General features: G+C 35.5%; 1 protein-coding gene across 3 annotated transcripts in view; it reads left to right on the top strand.

The window, feature by feature from the left end:
- The window catches only part of LOC103681545 (U2 snRNP associated SURP domain containing), a 55,528-nt gene extending 40,515 nt beyond the window's left edge, over positions 1-15,013 (top strand). For all 3 annotated transcript variants that reach the window (XM_008711141.2, XM_040636710.1, XM_040636711.1), the window contains 5 exons: positions 654-813; positions 5,538-5,648; positions 7,960-8,078; positions 9,379-9,555; positions 10,748-15,013. In XM_008711141.2, the coding sequence (XP_008709363.2) occupies positions 654-813; positions 5,538-5,648; positions 7,960-8,078; positions 9,379-9,555; positions 10,748-10,886 (706 nt within the window). In that variant the 3' untranslated portion in view covers positions 10,887-15,013. The remainder of the gene's footprint in view (positions 1-653; positions 814-5,537; positions 5,649-7,959; positions 8,079-9,378; positions 9,556-10,747) is intronic.
- Positions 15,014-15,736: the final 723 nt, after the last annotated feature.

Genomic DNA, 15,736 nt, shown 5'->3' with positions numbered 1-15,736 from the left:
GTTAACTGTGTGACACAAACTCATGTATTTTCTAGTGTGTAGCCTCTGCTGAAGAAAGGATAAATACGTTTGGCTTTTTTAATGTTAAGCTTCCCAAACTCATGCTGAACTGGAAAATGTGGGGAATCATTGGCCTGATTATTCATTTCACTTAATGCTGCAAGGAAAGTTTGTTGCAGAGTGAAAGGCACACAGATAACATTAACATACATAGAATTTTTTAAAGTGATTATGTTGAGCTCAAACTTTTTATGTGGAAGAAACAAGAGTTTTATAAAATTGTATTATTTGATAAAGTATTTTCTAGAAATGGGGTGCCTGGGTGGCACAGTCGTTAAGCGTCTGCCTTTGGCTCAGGGCGTGATCCCAGCATTCTGGGATCGAGCCCCACATCAGGCTCCTCTGCTAGGAGCCTGCTTCTTCCTCTCCCACTCCCCCTGCTTGTGTTCCCTCTCTCGCTGGCTGTCTCTCTCTCTGTCGAATAAATAAATAAAATCTTTAAAAAAAAATATTTTCTAGAAATGTCTTAGTGATGAATTGGTCTCTTATGTTTTGTTAACATTATTTACAGTCTAAGTGAAAAATAAAGCCAGACTGTAAAATATAACATTTTTTTTCTGCCTTGACATATGATATTTTCTGCCTATTTCCAGTCAAGAAGAAGAAAGTGAAGATGAAGAAGATACTCAAAGTTCCAAATCAGAAGAACATCATTTGTACTCTAATCCAATCAAAGAAGAAATGACTGAGTCCAAGTTCTCTAAGTACTCTGAAATGAGTGAGGAAAAACGAGCTAAGCTTCGTGAAATTGAGGTTAGTATTGCAATGAAGTTGAAACTATATTTCACTGGCCTTCTTTCACTTTTCCACTGACCTAGGCTCCCTCTTGGCATCATTCCTTTGTGTGCTGTGTTCTCTGTGCCTGGAAACCTTCATGCCAGCTAACTTCCTACAGGCCTCTTAGTTCAGGCATCCCTTCTCTACTGCTCTCCTTTTCTTAAACTTCTGCATTTGCTTACTTCTCCCTATTTATTTCTCTTGTGATTTTACATGTATTGTGGTGTGTGTTTTATTTTATTTTTGTTTTCTTAGCTTGCTTGTTTAATGTCTGTATTTCCTACGAGGCTGTGATGTATACAAGGGGAAAGGGCTCTGTCTGTTTTCTGTTCATCATCGTAAATCCAGTGCCTGGCACAGAGGATGTCCTCTGAATATACCAATTCTTCTAATGAATATATTACGTTTGGCATTATGAAGGCCATAAGATTTGAGCGCACATAGTATGTAACAAGGAAGAGTGAGAGATTTTCTGGCACATTCAAGTTATGTGTACATTTTATTATACTGGGCTCATTTTTAAGTGTATGCATCCTTTTGTGATGGGGAGAGTAGACATTAAGTGGGACATAACAGTAAGAAGGGGGAAAACTTATGATAATGAGTCCAAACTATCTCAAACAAAATTTTCCCTCCCTCAATCCCCTCTCCTTTTTTAATGCCTTTTTTATTACCAAAACTAGTTAGATGTATCAGAGAAGTGAGGGTATTGTAACGGGAACCTTCTTCATTCCTTGCCCCAAGAAGATTAAACATTCCCAGTAAATTTTGGTGTAGCAGTCAGCCTACAGTCTCAAAAGTATAAGAGTGTATTTTAAATCTTTATCTGTTCATTTAAATAACAGTATTTTGCATGCCTACTATGTGTCAGTACTATTTCTCTTACACTTTATCATATCTGCCATAGTAGTTACCTTGTTTCCAGTTCTCTAATCACTGTTGAGCTGGTACAAGTTTTTGCCCAACTCTTTCTTGGATATCACCAAGCCAGAACGTTAACAGGGAAAATATTTTGATTTAACCTTACACAGAATTAGTATACTGTCTATTATAAGTGAGAGGAGAGATTTTCAGAGTTAACATGTTGATTCCTTTTTCCTGGGATGTATTTATTTATATACATTCTGTATAAATTTCTTAGGGGCAAAAATGTATCAGTGAATGTACTCCACCTGTGGATTTTTTCCAAGCTGCACATGCCCCTTCTTAATTCTCAGAACTCCTCCCAAGCTTACCTAACTTTGCCTTGCTGGAGTTGAATAAAAATACATTTTCTTGATAATGAAGTTGCCCCTTTTAAATGCCAAAACTGACTGTTGAATAGTTTTTAAATGTTCTGTTTCCTTATTGGCTTAAATTAGAGAAGAAAACCATATAATTTAGCTTTTTGGTAACTTGGATGGTTTTTGTGAACATTATTTCCACACTGTATCTATCTGTGTGCGTGTATGTGAGAGAGAGAGAGAGAGAGAGAGAGAGATGCATCTACATACATACATTTCCATACTTCTGTGCTCTTCTTTGATAATCTGGCCTCTCCATTGTTAGATACTCAGTGATTGTTTTCCTGTTCATGTAGTGCCTACCTCTCACAACTTACTACCCTTTCGAGATTTAAATTGTGAACCAAGTCCCTAATTTTAAAATCTAGATCTTGGCTTCATTTTAGACTTATCTAATTCTTCTCCATTGTTCACTCTGAGATTTAGTCATGTGGGATAAAGGTTCACAACTGGTGGCAAATTTGAACTGGAACTCAGGGCTCATGAGATTTATTCCTGTCCTCTTCCCCTAAATTTGATCCAAGATGCACGTACTTTCTACCTCCGCCTCCGGCATCCTCTAAGTTCTCATGCTTTTCACGTTACATGTCCTTCCTTAGTTCAATAAGGATATATATATAGTCATTATTACATTATCATAGTATATGTTGTTATATTGTTATAAATTATTATAATATTACTGTAGTTTTTCTTTTTGAAAACTCCTCTCTTCCCCGAATATATCATCATAAAGATGTCTATAGCTGAACACTTTTTAAGTTTGTATTTAAATTCCAGTTAGAGAACACACAGTGTAATGCTAGTTTCAGGTGTACAATACAGTGATCCAGCACTTCCATAAAACACCCAGTGCTCATCACAAGTGCCCTCCTTAATCCCCATCTCCTATTTCACCCATCTCCCCCTTCCACCTCCCCTCTGGTAACTGTCAGTTTGTCAGTTTGTTCTCTATGGTTAAGAGTCTGTTTCTTGGTTTGTCTCTTTTTCACCCCTTCCTCTCCCTCCCTTTGTTCATTTGTTTTGTTTCTTAGGTTCGACATATGAGTGAATGGTATTTGTCTTTCTTTGACTGGTTTACTTATATAGCTGAACATTTTTTAGCATGGGATTAATAAAAACCAAAGAATTTGTGTTATAAAATACTGACATTCTTCATTCTTCACAAAGCACTTAGAAAACATACCAGCATAGGGTATTACTGGTGTTGGCTAGAAGAAGTTCTTAGTCTTTCAGATACAGTGTTTAGAGCCTGGCCTATGCTGGAGTTGTCTTTTCCTATTCTTTGGGCATCCCCATTTCTGCCAACAAGGGTTGGAGATGTGGAACACATGGGTCGGTTGGTGGTGGGGTACGGGGTGTGTCTTCTATGTTGTTGGAGCAGAAAGATCCCTTTTTTGCCCTGACCCCTGAAGAAGGAGTGGATAGTTGAGTGGGAAGTTGCTACTTGCCACTGTCTCAGGGCAACAGCGAGATAGCTAGCTGGCAAATAAGCTGTTACATGGGCTGCTTTCATTTGAGTTGGGGTCCTTTGTCACCTGTTTTCTTGGTGCCCTGGACTTGTGCTTGTACCTGAGTTAGGCCACATGAGGAGGAACTATAAGGATTTTATAATGATTTTTAAAAAGATTCTCTAGGAATGCCTTTCTTTCTCCAAAGTAACACTTGGGTCTGTTTGACCTTTGAGCGCTACTACTTTTTTTTTTTTTTTAAGATTTTATTTATTTATTCGACAGAGACAGAGACAGCCAGCAAGAGAGGGAACACAAGCAGGGGGAGTGGGAGAGGAAAAAGCAGGCTCATAGCGGAGGAGCCTGATGTGGGGCTCGATCCCATAATGCCGGGATCACGCCCTGAGCCGAAGGCAGATGCTTAACGGCTGTGCCACCCAGGTGCCCCTGGGCGCTTAACTCTTAAACTGATTTGCCACAAATGCATTCTGTAGAACAGTGTCACTTTAGTCATAGAGGCTTCACACAGTGGTAAAGTGAGACATTTACATTTCTTCCCATTTCCCCCTCTCTCTTACCCTTTTGTCTATGTTTGAAAATATCCTCATTAAAACAACAAAATGCAAAGATTTTTTTAAAGAGTTTTGAAAGAGGCTAGAACCTCAAATCTCTGATTATAAATGACCCAGGTTATAGAAGTGGAATTAGGTAGAAAAAGGGCAAAAATCAGGGAATGTATGAGAAATGTTCATGAAATCAAAAATAGTGAAAATAACACTTTGCATGGAAGAAAGTTGTTATAACTTGTTCCCATTCTACTGGAAAGCCTCATTTGTAGTGAGGGGAAAAAACCTAAAACCAATGAGGTCTTGTTTCCAAATACATATAAAACATTTAGAGTAGCATTTAGTCCATTTAAAGAACGTTAAAGTTCAATAAAATAGGTTAAGATGTTTGTATATGCAATAATTCCATTAGGCAAGAGTGTTTTCTTCCCCTCTTTGAGTGAAACGAGGTGGACAGGTTTGGCACCTGGGGGATCCATATGTGCTTTCTCCCTCTGCCTCCAACGTCTTCTGAGTCCTCATGCATTTCACCTTACTCGTTCTCCCTTAGTTCTCCCTCTCGTTCTCCCTTAGTAAAGATGTATATATATCTTTATATTACAAAATATATTTATATTATATTTACATATGTAACAAATGCACCTATAAATATATGTTTTAATATATGTATTAACATAAAGTAATTAATATATACACACGCACGCACACACACAGTGCTGAATTGGTTTTGTACAAATAGTTTTGTGGCCCTATGGATACATTACAAGAAATGGAATTGGAAGTTTTTCTAATCTTTTTTTATTAGTATACTCTTAAATATATTTCTACTGTGATTTAACCTTTTCTTGGTATTTTGATGTTCAGTGATTGCACTTACTGGAAATAGAGTGAAACCTTCAAATTCTGCAGCTCTGTGTTTGGTCCGACGTGAACTGTAAAGAATGCTGCTTTAAAAAAAAAATTAGTTATTTATCTTGTGTTCTGCCTGCTGTCCCATCTTGTTGGAAGTAGGTTGCATTTAGCAACCTTGCCTTTCACATTTGGGGACGCAGATGGCAAATTCATTATCATTGTGTTGAGATAATAAGTGGCTTCTTAAGGGCATGAACTATATAGTTCATGGGTTTTTTAGTCCTCTCATGTGGCTGTGCAGAGAGCATGTGGGCCCACTCCTGATCACTTGAATTCTGCACGGTCGGGCTCGTCTAACAAGTGGCATTCAGATAAGGGAGCTTTATGTCGATGTTCTATTTTGACTGAGTCCTAAGCAGTTACTACTTTGTGTTTCTGTTTTTTTCCTTTTTACACACTTATTTCAAAGAAAAAAAAATTTTAAAGGAGCAAAGCACTGCTTGAAAAACTATAGTGATGAAAAGATTTATTTTTAAAATCTTATTTCACAGCTCAAAGTTATGAAGTTTCAGGATGAATTGGAATCTGGAAAAAGACCTAAAAAACCAGGTCAGAGCTTTCAGGAGCAAGTTGAGCACTACAGAGATAAACTTCTTCAACGAGTAAGGAATAAGTATATTTAACAATATGCATTTTCCAAAGTTATTTGTTTGACTACCTAGATTATTGGTATATTGGGATACATAAAGAAAAGTATGTCTCAAATTACACCCTTTGATGTGTAAATGCTGAATACTGGTAGACAATTAGGAATATTTGAAATTTGATGTTTTGCAGTTATTTCAACTTGGAAAAGGGTCTTAGGGCAACAGCACACTATTTTATTCTGAATATACTACCCGTGGACTAGAAAATCTGCTAAAAGCGTGCTTTCAAAACTGGAAGACCTTAAGAAGCTTCTACATGTGTGACTGTAAAACACCAGCAACCCTCAGAAGTGGCACAAAGACAAAGATGAAGTTAGTTTGGGAAGTTCATTTAGGACTGTTTTTCCATTGTTTCCAAAGAAGGACACCAAATGGTAGAATACCTCATCAGTGAATTCTAAGCCTTGTATTCTTTATGTGTAAAAAATATGTAGCAATATACAGAGAATTTTAGAACACATGTTAATTGTTGAAAGAACCCAGGAATTTTATTGGGACTGCTATTAATTTTTACTTATATCTTGACTATCATTACAGAAAAGGTTATATATATAGAGAGAGAGAAATAAGAACAAGCCAGAACAGAGGTGAGAATCACTAAAGCTATTAATGGCGTAGAACTGATGATGGGAGCAGCAGTATAGTCAAATAGCTTTGGTGCTGCACAGACCTGTGCGTTCCTGATGCCTCCCTTTGCTGTGTGATCCTAGGCAAGTCACTGAGGCCTGGTTTTCTCCGTGAAACTAGGTCGATAGTCCAGTTTGCAGGATTGCGAGAAAATAGCTGCTATTACTCTTTTATCGGATTAAATTGTTTAAAATATTTTAAGTATTTTAACTAGTTTGATTCCTATGAAATTATCAATCAGGAAAATATATCCTACAGATCACTAGAGGAAGACGGTGTCCTCCGCATAACTTTTTAAATCTGTACTCTATATGTTGTATTTCAAAAAAAAAAGAAAAATGAGGTTTTTAAAAAGATGTATCTTCTGTACTCCATGAGTCCCTTTGGAGTTGGTCGCAGGTATTTGATCTGCATGGAAGACTACACCTTGAGATCCTCACCGGTCCTGATGGTTGTAATGCATGTAATATCATTTTAATCTCTTTGCATTCGATGATTGTAACTAGAGAGGAGGATGTGTTTCTTGAAGGTATATACCGAGGGTCAGGAGACTCATCACCTCACAGGCCACCACCTCATTTTAAGTAAGCTTATTAGAACATAGCCATGTGCCTTCACTTATGTATTATCGATAGTGGCTTTTGGACTATTGTGACAGAGTTGAATCCTGGGACAGAGACTGTGTGTGGCCCACAGAGCAGAAAATACCTACTATCTGGTTGTTTACAGAACATTTCTGTTTGCAATGTCCGGTCTAGGTTTTTTATGAGCTACCAGATAGCTTTCTTGATGCATACAAATCATAGGGAAATTAAATTCATGTTAATGAAGAGCTAAGTTGGCTTTGTGGTTTCATTTTCTGTAGCCACTCCCTAATTACATTATGAACAAATAATTTCAAGTGAGAAGTAGCGACTGTAGCAGTGGGAATAAACAGATAGGTCATCTTTCTGGTTTATATAATTGTATAGTCATGTAGTCAGTTTGTACTTTTATAAATTAGGGTGTAAAATTTCCAATAAAAATGGTACTTGTTACTAATAAGATTTTCTGATGGACGATTATTATGAATAACTGTTTTTCCTTTTCAGCCTGTTGCTTTGGAGAGCGCTTTCTTTAGATTCAATCAACTTGCTATAGATCGCTACTGACTATTTTATTGTAGTTTAAGATAGAAAGGCCAGTGTATTGTTGGCTTTTCGGTTTTTTTTTTTTTAGCAGAGGAACAGAGGAAGTAGTTAAGAGCCCTGGCTGTAGAGCTTGGACTTAAGTCCTGACTTCACCATCCAGTGTGACTGGGAGATGGGCTTAACCTTTCTGAGTCTCATTTTTCATCTCTTGAATGAGGATAATAGTAATACTCCTAAGGGTGTTTTGAAGTATTACATACAAATGTATATGGAAAGTTGTTTAGTAATTGTTTGGTCTATGGTAGGAACTCAGTAACTGGTATTACTATTATCACTCGGGATAAGTAGAAGACATAGCTAGTTTTTCTGGAAGTGTAGGTATTTTTTAAAAAACGGCATTATACCTTCAGTAGTGATTTAAAAAGTAATTAAAATATTGTATAAATGAGATTAACCCAGATTGATATTTTTTAATGACTAAATATTCTTTCTTTAAAAAAATAAAACAGGAGAAAGAGAAAGAATTAGAAAGAGAACGAGAAAGAGATAAAAAGGATAAAGAAAAATTGGAATCTCGATCCAAAGACAAGAAGGAAAAAGATGAATGTACTCCAACAAGGAAAGAAAGGTATGCACTCCTCATTTAATGCCTGTACTGCTTTTTGAACACTAAATCAAAAACTAGTGATGTACTATTATGTTGGCTAACTGAACATAATAATAATAAAGAAAATAAAAAATAAATGACATTACTACGTGCCCCCCCCAAAATAAATAAATAAAGTTTTAGAATGATGTTTCATTTTGTAATGTTTTTATCACTGATGCCAGCAAACTTGAAAAGTATTTTTTCATGATGAACATGTTTGGCTCCTGCCTGTAGGAGGCAGAATTAACTGAGAAATGGAGCAGTTAGTTGGCACGTGGCTTAGTTAATTGGGACATCATCCCATTGCATGGTTCAAATGGTACCTTAGCCTTAGTTAAGTGCAAGAATTCAGTTACCATATTAGGTATCAGACCTAAGGTTTAAATAACTAAACAGGCTTGCTACATCCTCCTTGTTGCCTCTGGTATAAGCTTTTCTTCTGTGCTGAGGCTGCTGCCTTTGTGAACTTGAATCTCCCAATCCTGTCTAAAAGGAGTCTGTGTACATAGGCCATAGGGACTCACTCCTCACTTTAAGGCTTCATTCTAATCAAAATCATTTCTCTTTTACTTTTTATTTTACTTTCAAAGTTCCTAAATCTCTCATTTAATAGAGAAAACTGCTTTAGTTAACTGAGATTTTCCTCATATCCAAGGGAATGCAAGTAAAAAAATTCTGGCTTAGATACTCTACAGATAATTACAAATAACATAGGTATACTAATTTGTTAAATGCTAAATTTACCACTTGTATTTATTCTTTTGATATACTTTCAGATTTATAGAAAAGTTGCAAAGATAGTATAAAGAATTCCCAGATATCCTTCACCCACGTTCTCCAAATGTTGAAATATTTCTACTTTTGTTAAATTTCCCCCCTTCCTTTCCCCTCCTCCCAACCATTTAAGAGTAACTTGCCAACATGATGCCCCATTTTCTTACATAACCACAATAAAAGTTTCAAGATTGGAGGATTAACATTGAAAAAATACTGTTATCTAACCAGAGACCTTAATGAAATTTTATCCATTGTCCCAATCTCTTACAGCAAAAGAAAATCCAGTTTAGTTGAATTCAGTTTTTGTTTTGATCAACCTATCTTTAAGACTTTCTTGTTCTTTATAAAGGGCTTTGAATGTTGTTGGAAAATAACATTAACAAGGTTAGTGAAAATAAAGTTAGTGTAAACTGATAGGAATTAATAGCTAATTCAGTAGAAAGAAAATGAATACCTGATCCTTTGCTCACTTATGGAATATTTTGGGGGCTTTGTTCCATAGGAAGAGGCGACACAGCACATCCCCTAGCCCATCTCGCAGTAGCAGTGGTAGACGAGTGAAATCCCCTTCACCCAAATCGGAGCGATCAGAGCGTTCAGAAAGATCTCATAAAGAGAGCTCACGATCCAGGTCTTCTCACAAAGATTCTCCTAGAGATGTTAGCAAAAAGGCCAAAAGGTAAATGCAAGTTATTTTTTTTTGGTAATATTTTAAATGCCAGTTTCCTTGTCATTTCACCAGCTTTTCAAAATAATTTGGCTGGCAGCCATTTTTTAAAGGGCTTTAGAAAACCAGAGAAGTATACTTTCATTTTAGATTATTCCTTCCCACCTCCCCACCCCAGTCTCCTCATGACTAAAGCACAAGAAGGCTTCCAACAAGTAAAGACCAGCCAAGAATTTTAAACATTATATCCAGTGTTTTCTGTGGACTAGGAGTAGCTGCTTTACTTTTCATTCTTTTCTTCAGTTTCTGTAGAATATTCTTTGATTTTTGTCAAGGCTGAAAGGAAAATGCATTACCCCCTCCCTCCTGCCCCTGCATCTTATTAGCAAGTTCTTGGGTAGAGATTTGTGGAAATAAATACCATTCTTCAGTGGGGAATGTAAATGTGTGTTATATACTTTTTTTCCTTGTAGTTCCAGAAAAGTGGTTAAGAAATGTTTTATTCATCTGGTGTTATATAGTGGAATTTTCCTGAGAACTGAAACTGCTTTATATCCTAAAAATTTATTTTTGTGACCATATTTAGTAAAATTTTTGTAAAAGATAAGTTTTTCCTTTTCTCAGTGGCACTTGCAGATATATAAAGTGTATTTATTTGTTTTGGTAATCCACATGAACCGTGCTTACGGAATTACGGGGTCTTAAATGGTTCCCTTGAATGATATACAGTAGTTGGTGCTTTTTCCTTCAAGAAGATAGGCTGCAGCACTGTCATGTTTTAAAAATTTTGTGAATGATCTTTCGACTTTATCTTGTAGATTTAGAGGTTCGGACTTCGGGAAATATCAATAACCTGGGGAGCTTGTTAAAAATGCAAATTCCCAGTTCTTACTTCTTGGGATTTTGGTTAGATAGAGCAGTGGTAGGGCTCAGGAATCAGTCTTTTTTAAGCAAGCACACCACTGATAATCATTGAAGCTGTGCACAGAAGGTGCAAAAGTGTGTGTGTTTATGTGTGTGTGTGTGTGTGTGTGTGTGTGTGTGTGTGTATGTAAAGTAGGCAAAGTATAAATTTGGGAAGTTTACAGTCTTTTTTATTTCTGACTTTCATTGTGCTCTGTTAAACATCATTTTAGATAAATGAAGGATGGTCCATTTTGATCATATGAGTACTTTGATAAATTGTTTCTGTTTGTTTCCTCAGATCACCATCTGGTTCGAGGACACCTAAAAGGTCTAGGCGATCACGGTCTAGATCCCCTAAAAAGTCAGGGAAGAAATCCAGATCCCAGTCCCGATCTCCACACAGGTCTCATAAAAAGTCAAAGAAAAACAAACACTGACATAAATTTTTAAGATGCTGTCACTTATTGGAAATGCAATTTTGTTTTGTGCCTGAATGGTCTGTTTTTTTTTTTTTTAAACCAACAAAAAATCAAATGAAAGAGCATTCCTGGATTTTTTGTTTATTTGTTTGTGAATGCATGTGTAAACTCATGAGTAACTGCATCTGTAGACCTGTCATTGTTTTATATTGTATAAATTACTTTCGTTGTGGCTGTTTCTCAAGATGAGATTTTTATTGTGCTAATGAATTTCATCAGAAATGTGTATACTGGATCTGCTGGCAGTAGTAGTATTTTGTTTTAGGATGTTGTGACTTAGCAAAAATAATGCAGATGTCTTCCCCCCTTTTGTAGCTTTGACAATTTGGATTAGATTTCAAATAAAATATGAACAGAAAACTATAATGTTGTTTTTTTGCCCTATTGGTGACATCAAGTCCCTTAAAGTCCTACTAAGTGAGTTTAGCACTTCTGTTGTGTTTCTTATACTTAATGCACTTTATAAGCTCCATTGTTCAAGTAGCTAACGTTTTATATTTACTAAGATGACCATCAAAATTAAGGGACCTGAGACTCCTATTTGGTAGGTGTGCCAACCAACTTCTTCGATGACGTTACCTTGGGTAATACTAGTACCCAGAGATCAAAAGACTAGGGAAAGGTGGCATGGTCTTTTTTGTTAACAGAATGCCTGGCTAAAATATTTTATCTTTTATCAAAGAAGCAATATGATTTTAGTGTACTCAGCCTATGTTCTGAGCAATTACTTACTTTTAGGGAAAAATTAAATCTCCATCTTTCGATTTCATCTTCGATCGTGAAAGAAGTTTATTTATAAAATAAATTTTCTAACAAGAGTTGGCCATAGAAGTTTTTTGTATGATAATTGCCCTTTTATAGCACTCTGTAGATTATCTTTCAAGCACTGGTATCAGTATATTTCTACAAAGTTCTGTTTAGAGCACCTTAGTGTTTTTCGTTTTTTGGTGGTTTTTTTTTTTTTAAGAAGTGAGTTTTAGGTTTAGCTTTAAGTAAAGCTTAAAAGTAAAGTAGTTTTCAGGAACTTAACATCCAGTGGTTTGTAAATTCAAGGTGCAAAAAGTTGATTTAAACAATTTGCAGAGTTAAAATCTGTTATACAATGGGAATAAAATTGCTGCAGTATGAGGAAGAAATAAGAAAACTTGTATAATGTTGATCATAATATTGCTATCAATATAATGTAATAAAGGGTTATGTAGACTTGAACTGACACTACTACTATTTGTGAATCTTTCAGTTTTTCTGGATACTTTATGCAGTGGTTTGATGGTTGTTTTTTTTCCCCCCTTAATAGCATAGAAAACCATTCTAATGGATTGAGTTACCTTTTTTAAAACTGTATTTTCAGGTTGTTTTATTTAATGTTGCCTTGTTATAAAATAAGCTGTACGGATTGTACAGATGCTTTGGGGAGTAGGTATATCAGCTGACAGTGAGGTGTGCTGTTTCCAAACTGGGCAGACCTACAGCAGCTTTACAAATGAGCCAGTCCGATTATTTGACTTAATGGTTCTTAGCAACATGCAGTGTTGCTTGAAAGTTACTCCCTTATCGTTCACTCTTTTGTTTGTCCATAATGTTCGGGAATGTTAATTCCTAAATGTTTTGCAGAATAATTAAAAATGAACATTTGGTGCTGGTTTTTAAAAACCTACAGATACAGCCATTTTTAAAGGTTTTTAAAAACCTACAGAGATAGCCATTTTTAAGGTAACGTGTTTTTTCTCCCCTGGTCATTGCCTGGGGGGAGGGAATTTTATATATTACCTTTCTTTGCAAAAATGATAATGTTGAGTTCCTGGTGATCTGGGCATTCCGTCATTAGCTGGTATCTAGTATAGAAATAATTGGGCAGGTAATGATTTTTGTAGTCAAATTACAAGGAATGCTTATTTCTCTCTCTTTAAAAAAGAATATCCTGAATAAGGAGGAGTGAGTAGAAATTCTTAGGTCAGTTTTGGGTGCTTATTTGTAGTATTTTTCCTACTGCCACGGAATTTAGCGGTTCTTTAAATGTGAATCCAGGTGACAACGAATATCTTGTGGAGGATCAGACTGGCTTCCTTTTGGATGGGTGGGTGGGTGGGGATTGCTTAGGTTGATAGAATATGTATTCTGTAAAGTTTATTAATGTGTGTATTAGATTGTATTGGATTTTTTTTTCTGGAATTACAAATGGTTATTTCCAGTTTACTTAGAAAATACCTAGAGTAAGCCTGTTGAATTCTTCATGGATTCTGTGAAAGTTTAACAGGATCAGAAATTGCTGAATTCTAAGGAGGGAGATACTTCACCATTTTTTTAAAATAGCATATTATTCATGTTTTGCATCTAAAGAACACTCTTCATTAGATAGCAGAATTTCTACAGGTTGACTAAAATGTTCAGATACGGTGACTTGCTAGTTACAGGAAATACCCTGTTCCAGCTCTGTAATAGATGGTTATTGCGCTCTGCCATAGCTACAAGTAAGAGGAAATCCTCTGTTACCTACTCTTCTCATAAAGGGCGTGGCTTAAACTCTCTACCCTCTATCCTAACATTTATACACAGGGATTTCTTACCAGGTTAATACCATTTAATCTCCTTCTCCTCCACTGAGAGAAAGTAAATAAATGGTGGTCTGTTTCTTACCAAAGAGAGACCTATGATTGAAAAGGATCATGTTTGTATATCTTTTCTTTGACATTGTATTTGCTTATTACCATTAGTTAAGCATATGGGCGTTTCTGAACTGTAACATGTGGAAAAGTTAGAGATTAAAGAACTAAAACAACAAGAAGCCCTGACCCAAAAGAATGCTTTTATGATGCTCAGAATGTTCTTGGCTTTTCTGCTTAAGTTTGCAGAAATTACGAGACACTGACCTAATTTTTCTTTATTGCAGACCATTCCTGTGAGGTAACCCTGAGACTTTTATCCCAATTAAAGAATCTTAGAAGAAATACTTGCTTATGACTTCTGTATTTTTTCCCCAAATTTTAATAGTCTTGAAAATATTTTTAAGAAGTTCCAATCATGGTTTAATTTATTAGACATGTTCTCTGCACATTTGCCTTTGTGATCACATAAATTCTGAAAAGTTATGTGGCCGTGATAATAGCCTATCGTTATGATTATTAAGAAATGAGAGCAAATAAATCCCTGTATTGCCAAAGTGACTCAAAACTGTTCTGATGACCACAGCAGTGTGTTTTCTTCACAGAGAAGGTTGGTTTTTAAAAAATAAATAGTACCACTTTTCTAAGACTGTACATTTACAAAATAAGAGCTTTTTTTTTGTTTTCCTTTTATACTTTCATGGTAAAGCAAATTACAGAAAATTCAGTTCAGATAGTAATGAAGACACTAGTATACGTTTAAAAGAACACGTGACTAAAAACTCAGAGTGCTTGGTTTCTTCCTATTTCACATGCAGGTTTTAGATTGTAGGGGGTATTTAATTTGTTGCCCTTTTGGCTTTTTTTCTTCATTTTTGTTACCAACTTCCCAGGACTTAGGTAATCCACGAATGCAGAGCCCAGGGGAAGTGTCGTGATGCTAGACTAAAAGGTGGGAATGTGCTGCTGTTCAGAGTGAGCCGTGTTCCATTGTTGAAAATTCAACGCCTCAGTGTTTATTCAGTACCACCTCATGGAGCTTCGGTGTAAATGGATTATGTGTATAATTGGTTATTTATATAGTTTTGTAGCTCTATAGATAAAATGCCCTCATTCATTTTCACATGTAATTGTGCTTGGAGTATTTGTTTTATCCTTTTACTTCAACAGGCTCTTGTACGTTACATCTCTGGTGATTTGAAATATCAGGAAAGACAATTTTTCAGGAATGAGAATAATATAGTTGAAATCAGCTCAGCTGAAATATTTTACAGCAAGACAATTTCTTTTGGGTGAACTGATTCCATAATTTAGTTACTCTTGATGTAAGGATTAAGTTTATTGTGGAGCTGCTTTCCAGACTGTCACTTTATAGTTTTTCTACATAAAGATTATATAGTTGCAAAGGTTGTGGAATTTCCCTTTTGTTGTTGTTTTTTGACTTTTAATTACTTTAATAAAATACGTTGTTTTCATAGCAAACTTTAGCCTGTTCATGTAATTTTCTCCATGTAGTTTTTCTAATGCAAGCCCAGTAAACCATGTCTGGTTTTCAGCAGCTTTCTCTCAAGTGAAATAAGTGATGTGTCTCATTTATCAGTTGTAGCTAAGAGGTTACATTTTATATGTTTAAACTCTAATAAAATATTTTCATGATAGATAATTCTCTTGATTAGGAAATTTTATTGGTTCCCCCTTTTTCAAAGGGTTATTCCATTTTATTTCATTGGGGAAGATTTCAAACATACAAAAAAAAGTAGAACGAACATCCCAAATATCTATCAACTTGTATGTATGTATCTCCAAGTGTTTTTAAAATGTAACATAACCACAATATGTTTATTACATTAAAAATAATCCATTGATTCCTTTTAAAATTTAAAATTTTTTAATTTTTAAATTAAATATTTAAATTTTAAATTAAATTAAAAATTTACCATAACAAAATTTACCATCTTAGCCATTTTTACGTGTATAATCCAGTAGGGTTAAGTGTGTTCACATTGGGCAACCAGTCTCCAGAACTTTTCATTTTACAAAATTGAAACTAAAACAATTAAGCAACTCCTCATCTCCCCACCCCGCAACTATTTTACTTTTTATTTCTGGGAATTTGACTATTCCAGATAAACAAGTGGACTCATACAATATTTGTCTTTTTGTGACTGGCATAATTCACTTAGCATAATGTCCTCAAGGTTCATC

Source organism: Ursus maritimus, unplaced genomic scaffold (assembly GCF_017311325.1).
Source record: "Ursus maritimus isolate PB19 unplaced genomic scaffold, ASM1731132v1 scaffold_20, whole genome shotgun sequence".
Classification (NCBI taxonomy): Eukaryota; Metazoa; Chordata; class Mammalia; order Carnivora; family Ursidae; genus Ursus; species Ursus maritimus.
Note: the sequence above shows the minus strand (reverse complement) of the source record. Positions and strands in the feature narration are given on the sequence as shown.